At 35.7% G+C, this 16,234-nt stretch overlaps 1 protein-coding gene across 1 annotated transcript; it reads left to right on the forward strand.

Moving 5' to 3' along the window:
• Positions 1–647: 647 nt before the first annotated feature.
• Positions 648–10,026, forward strand: LOC105433249 (uncharacterized). Its single transcript, XM_089078337.1, has 5 exons — positions 648–2,657; positions 4,446–4,477; positions 8,238–8,300; positions 8,368–8,506; positions 8,678–10,026. The coding sequence occupies exons 3-5, from the start codon at positions 8,239–8,241 to the stop codon at positions 8,906–8,908; spliced, it is 432 nt and encodes a 143-aa protein (XP_088934463.1). The 5' UTR covers positions 648–2,657; positions 4,446–4,477; position 8,238; the 3' UTR covers positions 8,909–10,026.
• The last annotated feature ends 6,208 nt before the right edge of the window (positions 10,027–16,234 follow it).

Here is a 16,234-nt window from a genome sequence, read left to right on the forward strand (position 1 = left end):
CCGTTTCAATCTTTTGAAGACGTCCAGCACGCGGTTCATCTTCAAGAATGAAATCTCCCTGGTAAAATTTTTGATACTATCTTTTACATGTAGTATGACTTACAGCGTTCTCTTCATATGCAGCACAAATCATTGCAGTGGCTTTAATAGCATTTTTCTTCAGATGAAACGCGAAATGGATGAAAAATCGAATATGCTCTTTTGTTATTGCCATCATGAACACTACTGATTTTTGAGGTTATGTGCATCAAACGTCAAACCGTATGGCATTTTAGAAGGCCAAATGTCAATGCTTTAAAACCGCAAAAGGGCGGGAAGATATATAAAATTTAAATTGTTATTTCGGTTATATGAAATCTAAAGCTCAGAACTTTTTTGTACACCTAATAGATTACTTTTCCCATCAAATATTTTTTGTTCGTATATACAATACAATAATATGTATGAATATATATGAATATCAAAACAATAAGATTAAAATAGGAGGACTCCTTTAATTAGAAAAACAATAAAAATGACAATAACGGCAATAGGAGTCAAATGCAGTGAAGCGCAAATAATTATCTGTTAAATCCTATCTATTTAAGGTTCTTCTCACATCCAGACGTTTCGACCCATTTTCGGATTATCTTCAGTAGATATATACATGATAAGAATAGTTTGAATCCGTATTAGTTCATGATTTCTCCGATTCGCATCGATAAACGCAATAGTGCAATATCTCGAGGACCTCTGTCCAAACAGTTCCACAGCTGATGTAGAAGACACTGTATCAATATCATTTAAACTGTTTATGATATTGTAGGAATATAAAAGTCGTAAGGCTTAAATAGTTGGTAGGAGATTGTTATAAGAGCGAAGCTGTTGTGATCGTGCAGACTGAGTGTCAAATTCATAAATGATCCCGAGTTCGAATTTCAGCCGCTTCGTTAATTTTTCTCCGAAAATATTATTTCCTGCAAAATTTTGGGCCTCGTCCGGGATTGAAAGGATTCCTACACGACTCGTGCCGAATCTGAATTGAGAGACGAAGACGTAGAGGATGTTGGTGGAGATTGATCGAGCTTAAGGAAGTGTCGGATTAGCCTTTCTGTGAGTTATTCTGTGATGAAGACGAGTATGAAATGTTGAATCCGAAAAAGAGTTGAGTTTGTTGAAGCGTAGCGTCGCTGAGGGCGGCGAAAGAACGAAGTACATTCGCGGACGAATGTAATTTTCAGAATGGTCGAGTTGTATGAATATAAAAGCCGTAAGACTTAAATAGTTGGTAGGACTCGAAGATTGTTATAAGAACAAAGCTGTTATGGTCATGCAGATTGAGTGTCAGATTCATAAATAAAGGATTTCGAGTTCGAATCTCAGTCGCTTCGTTAATTTTTCTCCGAGAATATTATTTCTTACAATATATTCACAAAATAAAGTTTTTTAATGTGTTTAAAAATGAGAAGAACAAGGAACTGTTGGAGACTCATCTCGATGATATCGCCGATTATGACAATAACTTATACACAGAAGGAAATAAATACTGAATATTGCAATAGCATGATCACAATTAAAAGAAATAAAAACATTTTTAACAGAGATATAAGATAATAGTCAGTTAGTAAAAAAGAAAAGAAATAAACACGTCTTAACTGTTTTGAGTCAATTATTAAAATGTAAAATGATAAATAACGAGGATAGAAAGTAAAAAATTGTTATGGAATACGGTTACATATTGCTTACATATTATTTATGACAGGGATGTACATATGGCTAAGAAATTCTGTGTCTGTTTACAAATTGATACCGTTTTTTTTGTAGTGTGATGTGTAGCATTTTTAGAATTAATCGTTTGCAATTTTTCTCCACATCCAGAACTTTCACGTTAGCCCAATCGAAATCGTGTCCTGTGTGTACCCTGTAGTCAATAATGATTAAATGTGTAGAGGTATTTCATCTTATGTGACTCCGATGTACATTGATTCTCGTTTTCAATTGTCGACCCACGTAAAATGCATCGCAATCAGTGTATTGTATCTTGTAAATAACATTTTTTTTATCCGGAAATTTTATCCGGAAGAGGATCTTTCTATACCTTAATAAAATTGTTTAATTTATTGATACTAAATGGCTAATTTGGTTTCTGTATCTTTTAATATATTTTTAAATTTTTCAGTGACATCTTTTACATAAGATAGAGTAAACCACAGGGTTTTGTTATTAATAATATATATTGTGTCGTCGTTATTGTATTTTTTCTTACAATTATAAATTAAAAATTTGATTCTACTGTTAATTGTTTTAAAAATAAAATCCAAAATAATCATTTTGTAAGAGCGTTTTAATCACAAATCAAAATTCTTTCCATGAAATTGTGGATGTGAGAGATAAAAGATCCTGTCTACCATACCTATGACCGTACCCCTCTTCTGTGAGATGGGATGCCGAGACATAAAAATTCAAGTATCTACCCGAGAATATTGATTTGTAGTACCAATCGAATATAATAGTATTATTTTCAATGAAAAGAGATGTAAATCTAAGAAGTTAATCTGGCTACTATCAATTTCCGAAGTAAATTGTGATCTCGGGTGTATTGAATTAAACTTCCTTGTCATGGACGTAATCATCTGGTACTGCCATTAAAATATCGTCCACATATCTATAGAAAAAAGGTATATTAAAATCAAATGTCTCAAACACTTCATTCTCTAAATCTTGCATTACTATATCAGTCACAATCGGAGAAAGTGGCGATGGGTGTTCCGAAGTTCTGTTTGTAAATCCGATCGTCAAAAATAAAAAAGGTGGATTCTAAAATTAACCGTATAGCACCCAAAAATTCATCCTTTGATATTTTACAGTCCTTGGAGATAAAAACCCATCTGTTAGCTAAGTATTCAATCGCCAAATCAATCGGGATATTGGTAAATAAAGATACAACGTCTAACGATATTAATGAAAATTTATCTTCAATCCTGATATTCGATAATTTTTTAACCAGTTCAAAACTATTCTTTATGTAACTTTTATCCGTCGGAATTGGCGATGATCCTATTTAAGAATGCAGCTAAATTGTAGAAAGGACTGTCTATTGATGAAACTATTATTCGGAAAGGGCAATCCGGCTTATGAATTTTCGGAAGTCCATAGGCTCTAGGTAAAATAGCGGCGCTGCAAAAAAGGCGTTTATATAGTGAGGAAGACATGAATGTCAAATTATTCATACAAAAGAAACGAACGGATATTTTTCATTGAATTTTTTGTCTGATCAAAATGATGGTCAATATTCCTTCGTGACTTTTTGAAAAGATCGTTTCTCTTTTCGGGAAAAAATTGTATTTTTTCTCAGTGTAGAATTTTCCACTAATCTATAATTTTTAAATTATTTTTATTTTAAACTTTTTATTAATAAAAATTTAATTATTTTAATTTTTAATTCTTTTTATTTTAAACATTTTATTTTAATTTTTTTAGCTAATTGTAAAGTAATTTAATTTGGAAAAATATTTATCTTTTTTGTTCTAATTAAAACTAAATATCTTAAATATTTTGTCTCTTATTTCTTGTATAATCATTTTTTAGCATATTTACATGGAATCTCAAGAGTCTCGCCTTTTTTAAAAGAACTTTTTATTCTAATCCACTCATTAAGAAGAGAGTGAGGTAGAATAAGAAGGAAGAGAAGATTAAATAGACATACTTAAAAAATCAACAAAAATTTTTATTTTCCTTTTTATTATTCATATCTGTTTAAATAAAAAGAAATACTCGATTTTTTATATTACGATGTCCATTTTGCGTCAATATAATATTTTAATTTAATATTTTTATTTTATTTACAAACATTAATTATAATTATAATTTAGTATATTTCTACCATAACAGCAAATATTTTTTTCTGTGTATTGTAATAGTAATCTTTTAACATTCTTCATTCTATTATTTAGTATTTTCCATCTTTTATCATACATATTTAACAAATTACATTGTCATTAATTGCGTGTGGATCTTCTGTGCATTTTTCTCATTGACTTATTGATTTTTCTTCAAGATTTGATTTTATTCAATCTAACGTTGCTGCAAGAGTTCTTTAACTTTCTTTTCATTCCTTCTTTTACATTTTAATTTGTAATACTGAAGACATGTTTAATTCTTACCATCATTTATTGACTATAATTTTATGTTTTTAATGGATATTATCATTTCATTTTTACTCATTAATAAAGAATGCTTCTTTAAATCAATTCTCATTAATTTCGATTCACGGTTTATTTTATCAAGATTCAATTAGAATATCAGTTTCGCTAATTATTTGCAGAGACAATTGAACAAATTAATGTGTTTATTTAATTATATATATTATATTTAATTATATATATTAATTATATATATATATATATATATATATATATATATATATATATTTTCATACTTCAAACAATTTTATTCTTAATTTGCAGGTTAGATTGCCGAGATAATTGCAACAGACAAGGTAATAATTTGTTGCAAGTATTATATTTATCCTGTTTTTATTTATTGAGTATATATAATTGCTTTCCAATAGATTTTTGATATATTATTTTCTTCAATTACTTGCAAGCACATTACATAATACATAATTTAATTCTTACTTTAATACATAATTTCATTAATATTATTTTTAAGATTTCATTACATATTATTGAATTTTAAGTTGGTTAAAGAAATTTATGTCTTTTTGTTCAGATTTTTCCATTTCAGATTTCATTTATTCTTTCTCGAGTTATTTTTTCATTTCCTTTCTTTTATATTTTACTTCATCGATATGTTGTGTTTGGCGAACAGGCGCAGTCGCAAGCCTTATCATTTACTGTCTGCAGTCCATCGTCGTCGTTTGAAAAAATTAGAGAGAGCTACGCATAATGAATATTTACAACAGCAGAATTTAGATATTGCTAATGTTAGAATTGATTCAGACTTTGTCGACGAAGGTCAAATTCTTGCGGAATGCAATCAGATAAAAAAAAAATGAAACTTTTGTACCTTCTGATACATCAGCTGAAGATGTGCAATTTGCCTTTAATGATGAGGCATTAAGTTTGATGAGGCATTCTTCAGATGTGCTGAAACCATTTTAAGTTGTGATGATGCGATAGATTTTGAGCCTCAAAATATTATTAATAATTTAATAAACTATTAATAATTTTCAAGAACGTCTTGCTGAAGTTTTTATACGTAGTAATATGTCTCATACACAAATAAATGCTCTTTTACAGATTGTTCAAACACATTCTTGTTTATCCACGTTGCCAAAGGATTGTAGAACGTTTTTGAAAATTCCATCGGAATCGCAACTCACACTTAACATTACAGGAGGTATCTCCATTTAGGATTTGAGGCAAGAATTCTTTTCATTCTTCTACAAACCTCTCCGGAACTAATTCCACTTGATACTTTAATAATAGACTTTAGCACTGATGGTGCCACACTGAATAGACAGGACAAAATTCAAATGTGACCGATACAAATTAGGATTGCAAATATTCCTCAAAGTAAACTTACAATTGTAAACGTTTGGCGAGGTTCATCGAAACTAACTAACGCGAAGGAATTATTTCAATCTTTTGTGGATGAAGTTCGAGATATATTAAATCGTAGAGGAATTGTTTTTCATAATCAACTGATTAAATTGAGATAATAGCTGATTCTCCTGTGCGGGCTTTTGTTTAGATCATAAAGGTCACGATAGTCTATTTCCGTGTTCGAAATATTGGATGCGAGAAAGTTGACTTCGTCATAGTTTCGGAGTAATTGCTTATCGTGGTATTCAAAATAGGCCCCGTACAAATGAAAAGTACAAACATCACATTGATGGAGAACATCATATCAGATTTTGATTCTGCTTTGCTTTCTTTAGGGTTGGTAATTCAAACGATCTTCGACTACATGTATACAGTTTGTCTTGGTGTTGTTCCCAAAATAAGTAGCGTTCTTGTCGATGGCAAATGTAACCCAAATTTAAAACTTTCAGTCAGATCAATTGAAATTATGACGAAACGTTTGCAGCAAGTTAAAAATTACTGTCCTAAGGAATTTTCGCGAAAACCGCAATTAATAAAAAAATATGGAGGATTTAAGGCCACGAAAAATCGTCAACTTCTTCTGTCCCAGTTATTTATTATGATTTATAAAACCTGTTGTGTACAAACATTTTTTTCTATTATTACATTCCGCCATTCGAGTTCTAGTCAATTCTTCCTTATTGGAAGACTGTTTTGATTTTGCACAAACAGCGTTAAACATTTTTGTGAATAAAGCAGAAGATATATATGGTCCAGAATTTCTTTCATACATTATTCATTGTCTTTTACATCTCGTAGATAACATGAGACGCTTTGGCTCATTAAATGAATTGTCTGATTGATGTTTCCATATGAAAATAATATGATGTATTTTCGCAATGCTTGCCGCAAACCTCATCAACATTTGCAGCAAATAGGCGACATGAAAAGTTTCAAGTTACACAAAATATTGTAAATATAATTAAAGAAGTGGTGCGTTCCAGTAAGCCCTGGGTTAGTCCTATACTTTTTAATGCTCCATTAGATAGTCGTCAGTTTCAGATTTTAGATTCAGGAAAATTTCGTTTATCGGTGAAAAATCAGGATAACACGATAATATTACACAATTCAAAGCTTTGTCTTATTCAGAGTATCATTCTCTCGCATGATCATTATCAGTTGGCGGTTAAAGAGTTTCGCAGAGTTGAAGATTTTTTTCGAAGTTGGTTTGCTATCAGTAGGTCAGTATGTTTCAATGGTCTTTATTATCTGATGAAGTTATTATTATAGATCTTAGTGAAGTGCGAAGTAAATAATGTTTTCGCATGCCTTATTGGCACACACTGAAGGCCATATAGATACTATTATTAATGTTTGGATAGTTGTAGTCATTCTACATACTATGGCTTAGAATAGCTTTCATTACGTGAATTCTCTTTAAGACTTTCCACACAAGATTTTCCGTAAGACATAACATTATAACGTAAAATACTGATGATAAACCTGTACATGAACTTGAATTTCAGTCAAAGAACAAATAAAAACGGTACGTAGTATCATGCGTTATGATTTTCTTTGTGCGTTGATTAAAGTTCAAGTTTATGTGCGGGTTTAGTTATGGTCAATATAATTAATGTTACGGAAGTGCATTACGGAAGTGTTCTCGTGAAGGGTCTAATTTTTGTTAAGATGAGTCAACGAGGACGAGGAAGAGGAAAAGAAGCGGAGACATTCAAAGCAATTGCTAGATAAAGATATTGAAAAATATTCCACATCTCAAAAAAGACACATACAAAAACATATGACCACACCCAAGACTATACAGAACCAGACAGAACCATTATCACAATATTCACAACATGCACAATCGTCAGCATCATCCTTACCATGTTCATCCATCATCATCATCATCATCATCATGTAAAGAATCATATAAACACATGTCCTCTTCATCACCATCACCATAAAACATAAACTCATCTTGTCACACTTGCCTTCAGTAGCCATTTAATCATTTGCACGAAACATTCCTTCAACATCAAAACAACTGCTACAACACAAACAAACATTATCACGCTCGCTTTCATCCGAACAATCACACAAAACATTCATCATCAGAATCATCACATCATAAACAAACAGCACTATTACAACATAAACCCATCTTATCACATGCACCTTCAGCCACTCAATCATTCACACACGACATTTATCCATCATCAAAAAAACTACCATTACAACGCAGATAAACATTATCACGTTCGCCTTCACTATTCAAACAATCATTCACACAAAACATTCATTCATCATCAAAATCATCACATCATAAACGGACAACACCATTACAACATAGACAATCTTATCACACTCACATTCAGCCACTCAATCATTCACACACAACATTTATCCATCATCAAAAAAACTACCATTATAACACAGACATTATTACGTTCGCCTTCACCATCCAAACAATCATTCACACAAAACATTCATCCATCATCAAATACATTACAACATAAACAAGTAGCATCAACATCCGCAGAACGCAATCGCTTATCACCAAGCAGACAAAAATATGAAGAAAAATGGACAAGAGAGGAAGGAACATCCTATGATATAATGGTCTTTAAAGAAAGTTTCAAAAATACAAAAAAGTTTCAAATGATACAAAGATAGTCGTTGCACGAATAAAGACATTAAATTTTATTTCAGAATGATCATGGTTCAATTACGTCGTATGGAAAAACGACAAATTTTTATTGAAAATAAAACCAAGTAAGTATTAATGATTTATTATACTGTAAATTAATTTTTAATTCTATAATTTCATTTTTTCTTGCAGTGAAAATGCGAAAATCATTAAACGATTATTGCGACAATCTGTAATAAAAAGACCAGTGAAATCACCAGGAATTTTATTTACAACTGTAGACGATTTCTTGGTCTTCGAAGAAGTTGATGATGAAATTTATAATAATTTGGTAATAATTTTTTTTAAATATAAATATTTTCTTATCTAAATATTTACAGTAATTCAATTCACTACAAAAATTTTGTATTAAGTGTAATTCAATTTACTACAAAAATTTTGTATTAAGTGTAATTCAATTTATTACAAAAATTTTGTATTAAGTGGAATATTTTTGTTATAGCCAGACCTACAACTAATAATAAAAGTAGTCCGCATAAATTTTGGAAAAAATCTTTCGAAAGACACTGTAACAGAGCATCCGAAAGATGTTCCGTTACTAGCGCGCGCTAATGCGGCTCACGCCATCCGAGGCCGCCCGAACGCGACCGACCGCGACCGACCGACACACGCGCGCCGGCAAACTGTCATGCATCGACGACGTGACAGCTATTGTTACATTAACAAACGCTAACAAACTAAACGGTGACACGTGGCGCGGATACGGGTATAAATACCCGACAAATTTTAAGAAGAGAATCAGTCCTATCCGCTCCTCCGACCTGTCCGTCACAGACAACCGTTCCGACCAGAACAGCGAGAGAAGATTCTCTCAGCGAATACCGAGCGTTCTCCGTATTCTTGCATCTCCCTTCTGAGGAAAAATCGGAGTGTTCTTAGATTTTCCTCCTCCCGACAATACCGAGAGTTCTCAGTATTGTCGCTCCATCTCATCTCGAAAGTCGGAGCGTTCTCGGATTTTCCCGCGACATCCGCCCCACGTGTCACGGCTAGCGTCAACGGTTGCCTAGCAACGCACACGCGCGGGCCCGGTTGCCTGGCAACGCGCATCCCGATACGACTCCCGGCGTCCGACATATCCGTAATCGAATCGCGTTACATCACAAAGCGACCGGCCAAGAAAAAACGGCAAAAAACGACTGCGCCAAGTGAGAGGCGTCACAAATTTATTATAATTAGAAATTAAAGCCCAGCGGCCGCAACACCTCACACGAACCCGACATCCGACGAGCGATAATCGAGCGCACGTCCCCGCGTTCATGCCCAGAGATAAGATCCGAGCGCGCAGGGACGTACTGTTACAACACAATGTGTGATCGCCGAAATTGCGATCAGTCTTTCGAAAGACGCAGAAACGCATCGCGCGAGAATATTGTGAAAAGTCTATCAGCAAATTCCTAAATTTGATGATCGAACCGAGCGTGATATTGATCAATTAACATCATGCAATCAATCGACGCAACCGATCGGAATGCTGATCGGGCATCGATCAATCTATATAATCGATTACACAAAGAGGAATAAGAGGAGTCGAAAATTACAAGTCGTTCGGAATCAATATTATAAAAGTCGCGCAAGATATTACAGAACTTCCCGTCGTGAAGTTCACACGAGCCGTACTATCAGCAGCTCAGGTGTCACACTCGGTCGTCGGCCGCTAGAGTAACGCGAGACGCGCCGAGTCGCCCGACGACGTTCAATCGTGTGTGTAAAATGTAATCGTTATAAAACCAAGTACTCTTGTACTCTTTTGTACTCTTGTTAAAATAAATCAATCAAAGTAAAAGAAAATGTGTATTAGTGATTTCGAGAGAACCCATTCCTTTGATCCTGCTCGGAGTTTCAACTCTTTAGGCTTGGCGAACCCGACTAGCCCGAATATTAACATCGTACCCCATCCGGGGTACAACATTTTGGTGGCAGCGGTGGGATAGTCAAAACCATCCCTCAAGAGCAACAGAGTTTGAGAGGATCATCGTTGATCAAGCCAACAGAATCGAAAGAGTAAGCCCCGACGCACTGCATTACGGGCAAAAGAAGGGAGAAAAATTGTGCAAAACAAAATAAGATCTGCAGTAATAGATTACAAGCTGCAGGTAGAAGAATCAAATTTCCTATAAGTCGAAAATACAAAACCTGTAGAAAACAGGCGGACGGAAAAGATCGCGTTAAAAAATAAGTCGCCCACGAAATTCAGTGTAGTGTCAGTGTAGTGTAAAGTCAGCAGAGTGCTGATCTACGAGTATCTAGAGACAGCGGAGCAACGACCGGAGAGTCTACGAGCACCGAGAGCCAGCCAGCGCCGACCGTGTACACCGACCACCAGCGAGGACGCTTCACCGACACGCACTACTACGCGCAGCCAACTGACACGTCAGCACAAACAGCGACCATGCGAGCGTATTCGATTTGTCTTCTAATGTAAGTCAGAAAAACCATATTTTGTAAAGCGAATGTCCGCAGCGAAGGACAGTCTAGCGTATACAACTTGGCCAAAATCGCGGCCAACAAACAACCCCGTAGAATTTCCGCACACTATCTCCGCGATAAATACCGCGAGAGACGTTAAAAGAAATACGCGATAACGTGCGCCGTGTATTAAGATACGAAAGTGACGAAGACGTTCACGTTATAACCGAGCGCGAATTTCCGTATGATGAAAAAGATTATAGCTTGCTCGCATTAAACAACACCGACTCCCACATTGACACACACGTACAGACATGCAAACATACACAAACAAATTTACGGAAGAGACGGAAGCATATTTAACTCTTTTAACATATATCAATCACTGATAAACGAAATGGCTCACTCACCAATAACAGAACGAAATCGATAACGAAATCTTGCAACTACGGCATTCAGTCAATCGACACGGACCACGAGAAAGTCGAATAAACCGCCACGTCACAATTGACACACAGCCCGAAAATATCATGCTTCGTGAATTAATGGATGAAATACGCGATCTTCGTGTACAAGTGAATGGATTTAAGTCGGCAGGCACAATTACCTATGGGCGAACGAACGAGAGTATCGCAAGATTTTCTGCCGCACCAGTTAGATTTAACTTAAGGACGTGTGTCAGGACATACGAAATATTAGGGGAACGCACTGGCATTTCTAATATTGAAAGACGCGCGTAACATGATCCCAGAGATCGACGGCACGTCACGAGGACACGTGTACGAATTTCTAAACGCAAGCACATACGCGATAAAAAATATACATCCTGCGGATGAACACTCTTTATTAGAAACTGTCCTTTGCATCAAATTCAAAGGCAAGGCCATGATGGATTTCCATACGCGAGATATAGTAAATTTCGAGCAATTAAAATGAGAATTGGAAAAGGAATATTTGAGCAAACGAACCATCGCATATTTGCAACTCGAGTTTAACTCGCTCAAAAATCAAACGAGAGCGCGCAAGAATTCGGTAAGCGAACAGACAATATAGCCATGGAATTATACGAATCCATGGAAGAAGGCAAAAACCATATCGAGCAGCAACGCGCGATCTTAGAAAATATACAAGAACAGGCGCTTTACAATTACCAGAACGGATTACATGAAGAGATTAAATTGATTGTACGATCGTAGCGATACCAAACAATACAGGAAGCGATCGCAGGAGCAACCGCGGAAGAAAAAACACGAGAACTTAGCACTCAAACGCAAACCTATCGAAACCGGCCAATATTTAAAGCGCATCCATCAAGTCCGCGTTGCGAGAAATCGGTCATTACGGGCGCGATTGCAGGACTAACCGTTTCACAAATAGATATACCTTAAGCCGGAAGGACAACCACGAATAAACACAATCGAAAAACAGTACAGCTATTGCAAAAAGATAGGATATTTGCGCCAAAAATGTTGGACACGGAAAATCAGAAAACAGTAAAAATTCCGAAAACATTTTTTCGAATTCGCAAAGAGAAAATCCCGCGAAGAACTTTAAAAATAAGAAGAGCGAAGCCGGCGAAAGTAAACCGACCGTCCCGTGTCAGAGTATCGCGTGACACACATCAAGGGGACATCGCTCGTCAACATTGGACTAAACGCGATCACATTACCGATTGCAGAGGCCAAAGGTAGAAAAATAAATTTCTTGTTTGATACGGGCGCATCAATAATAAAATTAAAACATTTATTAGACCACGTCCTAATCTACGAGGAAAAAACTGAACTAACAGACATAACAGGACATGAGATAATACTGGGCAAAGCACATATTACGGTTCAACTATCGCGAAAAAAGATACGACACCCCGTATATATAGAGCAAGATAACGCGCCAATAGAATGCGACGCGATCTTAGGAGCAGATTTCATTTGGCAATATATAATTGCGTTCGACCCAAATTCTGTGCAATTTAAAAATACGAATTTTAAACTTTACCCATACAGGCGCGTAACTTTAGGGCCGCGCAGTGAAACAATCGTGCAAGTCACGACTAATCAAAACATAATCGGATTGACGAAACCGGAGGAAATGATACCTGGAATTTTTATTGGCTGTTGCCTAGTCGAACCGCGAAATTATACATGTCCAATCAGTATACTAAATATTACAGAAGAAGAAAAAATCGCTCAGGTACCGCAAATAATATTAGAAGAGATAGATATACAAGAAAAGATAACACAAGAATTTGTGAACACAATACAGATAAGAAGTAAAAAATTACAAAATTAAATTAAATTAAATTAAAAGTACAAAATTAATCTCTTGAGAAGAGCAAATAAACAATTCTTTACGCACAGAACATTTAAATAAAGAAGAACGAAAATCTGTACTAGAATTATGTCACGAGTATAATGATATGTTTCACCTAGAAGGAGACATATTAACGTGCACAAGACAAGCACGAAGTAACGAACAGATTCGTCACTAGTAAACGAACGATCTTACCGTTTATCTGAAAAGCATAGACGAGGTAAACAAACAAATTCAAGAAATGCTAATGCAGGAAATTATAAGACCGAGCATCAGCCAATGGAACGCACCACTATTAGTCCTGTCGAAAAAGACAGACGCTTCAGGAAAAATAAAATTACGAATTGTAGTACGAATAGTAGATTTCAGAAAATTAAATGATCTCACAATCGGAGATTCATTTCCGTTGCCCAACATAACGGACATACTTGACCAACTGGGCAACGCGAAATACTTCACGATTTGGACCTCGCATCAGATTACCACCAGATATGGCGGAGCAAGATAAAAATAAAACTGCATTCTCTACGCCATACAGTCATTACGAATTTAACAGAATGCCATTTGGTTTAAAAAACGCACCTGCAACCTTCCAACGATTAATGAATTCAATTTTAACGGGTTTGCAAGGAATTAAATGTCTAGTATATCTCGACATTGTAATATACGCCCTAGCCTTACAGAACACAACAAAAGATTAAAATTAGTTCTTCAAAGATTAAGAAAGAACAATCTAAAGCTCTAACCAGACAAGTGCGAATTCTTACAAAAAGAAGTAATCTATTTAGGACATATATTTACTGAAAATATAATTTCACCAGATCCATCAAAATTGCACGCCGTCAAAAACTTTCCTACGTCCAAAAAAGTAAATACGTGCAATCATTGGATTAGCCGGATACTACAGAAAATTTATCGAAGATTTCTCACGAATTGTAAAACCATTAACAAAACTGACAAAAAAGGGAGAAAAATTCGAATGGATCGAAACATAGCAAGATGCATTTGACACGCTAAAAAATAAACTAACAACGGCACCGATATTAAAATATCCCAACTTTACGAAAGAATTTCTCCTAACCACGGATGCATCGGACTATGGACGCATAGGAGCCGTCTTATCCCGTATATATAGGCGAGGTAGGTCAAGACCGACCCGTCGCGTATGCCAGCCGTGTATTATCACGAGCGGAACAGAATTATAATACGACTGAAAAAGAATTACTCGCAATAATATGGGCAGTAAAACATTTCAGATCTTACTTATACGGGACAAAATTCAAAATAATTACTAACCATAAACCGTTAATATGGTTATTCAACGTAACAAATCCCGGGTCACGTTTAGTCAGATGGAGATTAAAGTTGGAAAAATACGATTACAAAATAATACACAAAACTGGGAAAGCCAACGCTAATGCTGACGCATTAAACCGTGACGTGGCGGCAATAACAAAAGAACAACAAATTGACGACGACGTGTCAGAAAAATAATACGAAAAAGAAGATAAAAACCAAATATTATACGAGTGACGCACCTGTAGAACATCAGGGCGTTGAACGGACAATAAATAGAATACGATTACATCACAACTGGCCAAGATTAAAACGAGATGTTGAACAATACATCTTCAAATGTGAACATTGTTAGAAAAATAAATTGCGACGATGCTAAAGCATCATTAATGCTAACAGATACGCCATTAACAAAACCATTTGAAAAATGCGCGTTAGATATCGTAGGACCATTGCCTATAACGATGATGGGAATTGACATTTCAGAACAGCTTAACAAAATTTAACAAAGGAATACCGGTACAAAACCAAAAGGCATCAACAATAACAAAAGAGTTCGTGACAAAAATCATATTAGAATATGGAATCCCAGATAAAATCCTGACTGACCAAGGAACAAACTTCACCAGCGAATTATTTAAAAATACATGTAAACTATTAAAAATACAAAAATTGCAAACAACGGCCTACCATCTGGAAACAAACGGAGCACTTGAAAGATCACACCGGACATTAACCGAATATTTACGACACTATATTAACGACGATCAGACAAACTGGGATGAGTGGATACCATATGCGATGTTTGCATATAACACGATACCGCACACAGCTACCGCACACGGGTTTCACGCCGTTCGAACTGGTTTACGGGCATCAAGCACCGCTACCTACGGCCCTAACCATCACACAGCTCACCTAAACCATCATATACATACACATACGATGACTATGCCCAGGAACTCCGCGAAAGGATACGAGCCGCGAATCAAATAGCGAAAAAAAGTGTCAAAGAAAAAAAACAAAAAGCAAAGGAAAACTACGACAGAAAAATAAAAATACGCACATTCGAAATAGGAGACAAAATATTATTACACGACGAAACAGTTCGACGAGGGCGATTAAAAAAATTAGACGCATTATGAATCGGACCTTATGTAATTCTAAAAAAAACGGGCGATGTAAATTATAAAATAAAAATGGGCCACCGAACAATAAACGTACACGCGAACCGAATCAAAGCGTTCGTCGAAAATTAAAAAGAGAAATAAAATAAAAGCGCATAAAATAAAATTATAAAAATAAAAACAGTGGGATGTACCAACACAGGAATCTCAGCAATACAGTCAATAATTCCCAAGACAACACTATATAAAATACCACAAACTAACAATTACACGAGTAACTAAGTAACTAAGTACACTACAAACTACACTACACTACACACGAATCACGATACTAGGCTCCAGGAGAGCGGCCTCTTGCCTCCGCGGGACCGCTGGGTTATCCCCCACATCGTCCTCGTCCAGATCGTTGGCTGGCAAACCCTCCAACGGATCATCCATCGGGTCATCTTCCATATTTACCTCTACGTCAGCCAAAATGGCCTTAGGCATGCAAATGAGTAACTCGTAGAGTTCTACAGACCACGGTAATTCTGTAATTCTACCGGGAGCATTATTGGTGACGAACCAAATACAATCCTCGCCGACGTGGAAAACACCATCGTTATAAAAACGATTCACAATCCATAATCACTCTCGCACGCGACGGAAATGCACCCGAACGGCAGGGTTATCCATAAACTCGTTGACTTCAGCATCATTTATTTTAATGTCAAACCCATCGTCATCGGACGATGCTTCCGCTGCACTATCATCGAACACCGGTGGCGACGCGTCGCGCTTAAAATTCTCACGAGAGCCCATGTCGATACGAGAAGGATGTCTCGATAACTGACGAGATGCAGTCAGAAGGCTCATCG

Source organism: Pogonomyrmex barbatus, unplaced genomic scaffold (assembly GCF_055798465.1).
Source record: "Pogonomyrmex barbatus isolate J1 unplaced genomic scaffold, ASM5579846v1 scaffold22, whole genome shotgun sequence".
NCBI lineage: Eukaryota > Metazoa > Arthropoda > Insecta > Hymenoptera > Formicidae > Pogonomyrmex > Pogonomyrmex barbatus.

Bases quoted from the DNA above. Each gene is read 5' to 3' on its own strand.
- LOC105433249 (XM_089078337.1), top strand. From the start codon at position 8,239: ATGATCATGGTTCAATTACGTCGTATGGAAAAACGACAAATTTTTATT. The intron at 8,301-8,367 runs GTAAGTATTAAT...TTTTTCTTGCAG, and splicing joins TTTATTGAAAATAAAACCAA to TGAAAATGCGAAAATCATTA. The intron at 8,507-8,677 runs GTAATAATTTTT...TTTTTGTTATAG, and splicing joins ATGAAATTTATAATAATTTG to CCAGACCTACAACTAATAAT.